The sequence below is a fragment of the Chiloscyllium plagiosum genome, chromosome 14 (genome assembly GCF_004010195.1).
Source record: "Chiloscyllium plagiosum isolate BGI_BamShark_2017 chromosome 14, ASM401019v2, whole genome shotgun sequence".
Classification (NCBI taxonomy): Eukaryota; Metazoa; Chordata; class Chondrichthyes; order Orectolobiformes; family Hemiscylliidae; genus Chiloscyllium; species Chiloscyllium plagiosum.
In genome coordinates, this window is record NC_057723.1 from 48,853,670 (window position 1) to 48,857,985 (window position 4,316).

The window sequence follows — 4,316 nt, forward strand, 5'->3', positions numbered from 1 at the left end:
TGAGAAGGAATTTCTTCACCCAGAGGTTGTGAATCTATGGAATTCTCTGTCCAGTGAAGTAGTTGAGGCTTTTTCAGTAAATGTTTTTAAAGTGAAGATAGATAATTGTTTGAACAGTAAAGGAATTAAGGCTTATGGTGGGAGAATGGCTAAGTGGAGCTGAGGCCATGAAAAAATCAGCCATGGTCTTATTGAATGGCGGAGAAGGCTCAAAGCGCCAGGTGACCTACTCCTACTTCTAGTTCTTATGTTCTTTTGAAAGAGATTGAACACATGCTCAAAGACAACATAATCAAATTGGGTTGCAGTGAATGGAGCACACATGGTTTGGACTATTTAAAGTCATGCCATTTGCTATGAAATATATGCCAGCCACATTTCAAGAACTAACCAATAAAGTCATTTCAGGATTACCCAATTGTGTGGTGTACAATGGTAATCTGGTGTTTTTCAAACATGCCTAGAAGAAACATTTGGAATAACTATTGGAATTGTTTGATCTGAATTTTAACAGTGTGGTTGCTCCACTGATTGACATGTTAAAGAAGTGCAGAATATGTCAGTGGATGGTGAAGTGTGAGAAGGCCTTTGACAACCTGAAAGCTGTGCTGACCACTGCCCAGTGTTAGCCACACCTAATTATGCAAAGTTATTCAAGGTGGCTACTGATGCGAGTCATGTGGATGTTGATGTTGTATGCTTACAAGAAGACAATGAGAAGGTAGAAAGGTGGTTTGGTTACTTTTTCAGAAAATTGAATAATCATCAACAGAAATGTTCCACAACTGAGTAGGAGACTTTGAGTTCGGTGTTGACATTGTAATATTTCAACATTTATATTGCCAGTAATGTGACTGAGACAATTGTTTATATTGGTCATAGCCCCTTAAAGTTTATGGTACTTGGCATAAATAGTGAGTCAATGGCTTCAGTATAAAGCCCAATCTTTCGTTCTCCACTTGCCGGTTAATACCAGCACAACTGTTTCTGCCAAGTTCAATACCTACCTTGAATAGTGATGGATTGTCATATTCATAGCTCATAAGCCCTGCTGAACTAATCACCTGCTTTTATGTGGTATTTATTGTTCATACTTTGTTAATTAAATTGTTGGTCTTAGAACCAATTTAACTACCTGCACTGTGGTAAGTAGATTTTATCAAGAACATGCCTTGTTAAAAAGCAGGTAAGTGTTCTCACGATATTATTTTAACAAGGATCTCATACTGACCTATCAAGGAAAGGAAAAAAAAATGCAATATTAAGTTCTGTTCATATTCTGTTTATTTTGTTCACAATTACTCATTCATTGCTTTTACAAAATACGCTCTATCATCTGGTATTGAAATGTCTAACGGTTGCATTCTGCATGTTTCGTTATACGGATGTTGGCTTTCCTTTGTCTGAAAAACAATGCAATATATTCAGTTTGAGTTCTGCTACAGTTCCCCTTATTGCCTTTCATTACTGACAAATTAGACAACTGAGCACAGATGCTATGCATATGGGAGCAAGAACTTTGGTGAATTTTTAAACTAACAGATGAAAAACAGAGTTTAAGGTGATATTGGCAGATGTACAGGAAAGACATTTGTGTCATCTCACTATATTCCCACACATAAACTCAACACAAAGCCACTACTCATTACCGTAGCCTTGGAATATTTTTGACCATCTGCTTATTTTCCCCAGATCCAGCTACACCATAAATCAATATATAACAGTCAATATATAATAGTGTTATAGTCACAACCTTACTGATTGTAATAATAAGTCTTGCACTTTCTTATTTTATTGGTTATTATTCAATTGGATATGATCACAATTAGTCTTCCTCTTCAGAGGTCACTTGTGCAAATAATCAAATTATTATTTCTAAATTTCCTCAGGCTTTCTGTCACCTTGTTTGCCCATGTATATTGTGTTTTGCATCACTTCAAGCATGTAAATTACAGCATTTCAACACCAGAGAACAACAGACTGCCATTCGGCCCTTTGAACATGCAATCTTTTTCAATTAGGTCATAAGTGATCTGTACCTCAATTCCATTCAGCTGTCTCATCGCCAAATCCTATCACCCTTGCCTAACAAAAATCTATCCATTTTATGAGATTTCAATTATCTCAGCTGTAAATTTCAGATTTTTACTGGCCATTGTTAAAAATATCAAAAGGTTTGAGAATATACAGATGCAATGCTTTGTTAATGATCTTTTTTCTCTGTTAATTAACATTACTGGACTCTAGATTTAGGCTTAACATTCCCCTGCATGCATCTATTTGTGAAGAAAACAACTGGCTTCCATCTGAGACGGAAATGTTTATTGTAATTTGATTGTTATGATTTTTTGCTTTATTTGATACTACATTCAATTAAAACATCCAGGAGCTTTATCGAATAACTTATTGTGAGACCTTTATTAAAATTTGTAACCAAACAACAAATGCTTGCTATTTCGGATGCACACATTTAACTCAATATTTGTGTAATCAGTTTGTATACACTATACAATATATGATAGAGACTTCTGTACAAATAGGTACTTTTCATTTCCTATTAAGTAAAAGAACTAATTCACTCACTTGATCTCAAGACACATCAAGCATTCATTTGAGTACGTGTTGCCATCTGTACCGCAGACAGGAGCATAATTCCTCGCGCATGCTGGTAATATGTATTTATCACAGGCAGGCTACAAGAGACGGAGAGTTGCACAACTTAATACTAGGATTCAAATACTGTAAATTCCTTTTTTAAGTATCAGACAACAAATCATCTTACCTGTTCAGTTTCTTCATTAATATTAATACCTTTGGACATATCTGAAATATAAACAAAAAAAATCATATAAAATGCAACTTAATGCATTCTGTACTTTGTGGAAAAACAAAACCAACTATACAGAAATAAAACTGAATGTAAATGAACTAACCAAAACATATTTCTAATGCATTAAAATGTGTCGAAGATAGTAATTTTAATTTGTCAGATCTTTTCAAATGCAAGATTAACAGAAACCTATATCAAACAACATGCATCATTTAAATGGTTGAAACAGGGAATAAGCTTAATAGAACATGAGATAAATGAACAAGAGTTATTAGTTGCAAATAAAACTATGCACAATAAATAATGGACTGTTGACTATATCTGCATATAAAGTATATTTTTAAATACAATACCAGAGTACGGTAAAGGAATTTCCAATTGACTAAATTCTGTTACAAATTTAAAAACTAAACTTTGATTTTTTTTTAAGAAAATTGCTTTTAGGTGTTGTATTCGCATCCTTATTTTTGCAACAAGGTTTCTTCTTACATTTCTTCTATTTGTAGTCATTCATGACAAAATAATTAGGAATGTTATTAACATTGGATATAATGACCTATTCATCATAATATTTCAAAGCTTTATACTCATTTTAAAGATGACGGTGAAACATACAGGTAGAAACTTTACTTACTAGTAAAAATAAAAGCCACAACGGCAGCAATGAGGAAAGACTTTGTTACCTTCATGCTTAGTTTCCGGGGTAACTTTGAACCACTTGGTTTCAAGCAGTATTTATATCTTTATATGATCCTAGTCAGCACGTTTGTGACATCATTAGCATATGATAAAAGATCAGCTGTTGCACAACCTGATACCTGCAACAGTTGTATCATAGCTAAGATCGGAAAACAATCACTTTCAATGCTACTTGCTAAATGTTATACTTTCAATGCATTTGATTAAGAAATGGACATTAATTGAATCATTCATAATACAACTCTATGAATCAAGAATATTTTAACTTAAAGTACTGATTCCTTACATAGCATTAATGAAACTATTTGTCAAGAATTACAGTTATCAACAAATATTTACTTAAACAACATATTATGACTATACGTGAATACTAAGACATAATTTCTCCATTCTCTTAAAGATTTACAATGGTTGCCTAAATCCATATTTCCTTCAGTTAGACAATAACCACAAATATGGATTTCAATAGATGACAAAAGAGGCTTTATTTATAAAGTTTGGAAATAAGTTATAATTTAAACATCTATGGAAAGCACCCTGTAGCAATATGCATAAAATATGTACCCACAACACACAGAATACATTCTTATTGGTTAAGCAAAGGCTAAGTATTTGGGGACAAAAGGCAAGGAAGCAATGACAACCAAACCCTAGCTTCTAGGATTCTCAAAGAGTAGTTAATCAAAGACTGCTTCACTTAAATCAGCCCTCATGTTTTATTCTCTGATTCCCAAAAGTTTGATATAGTCATGCCTAAAGACCCAAAATACTGGAGCTTTCTTTCAAT

At 33.4% G+C, this 4,316-nt stretch overlaps 1 protein-coding gene across 1 annotated transcript; it reads right to left on the reverse strand.

The window, feature by feature from the left end:
* Window positions 1-1,271: 1,271 nt before the first annotated feature.
* Window positions 1,272-3,532, reverse strand: LOC122556927 (trypsin inhibitor ClTI-1-like). The gene is made up of 4 exons (XM_043704172.1): window positions 3,465-3,532; window positions 2,783-2,823; window positions 2,584-2,693; window positions 1,272-1,403 (listed from the first exon to the last, which is right to left on the reverse strand). Exons 1-4 carry the CDS (start codon window positions 3,517-3,519, stop codon window positions 1,352-1,354), a joined length of 258 nt encoding a protein of 85 aa, XP_043560107.1. The 5' UTR covers window positions 3,520-3,532; the 3' UTR covers window positions 1,272-1,351.
* Window positions 3,533-4,316: the final 784 nt, after the last annotated feature.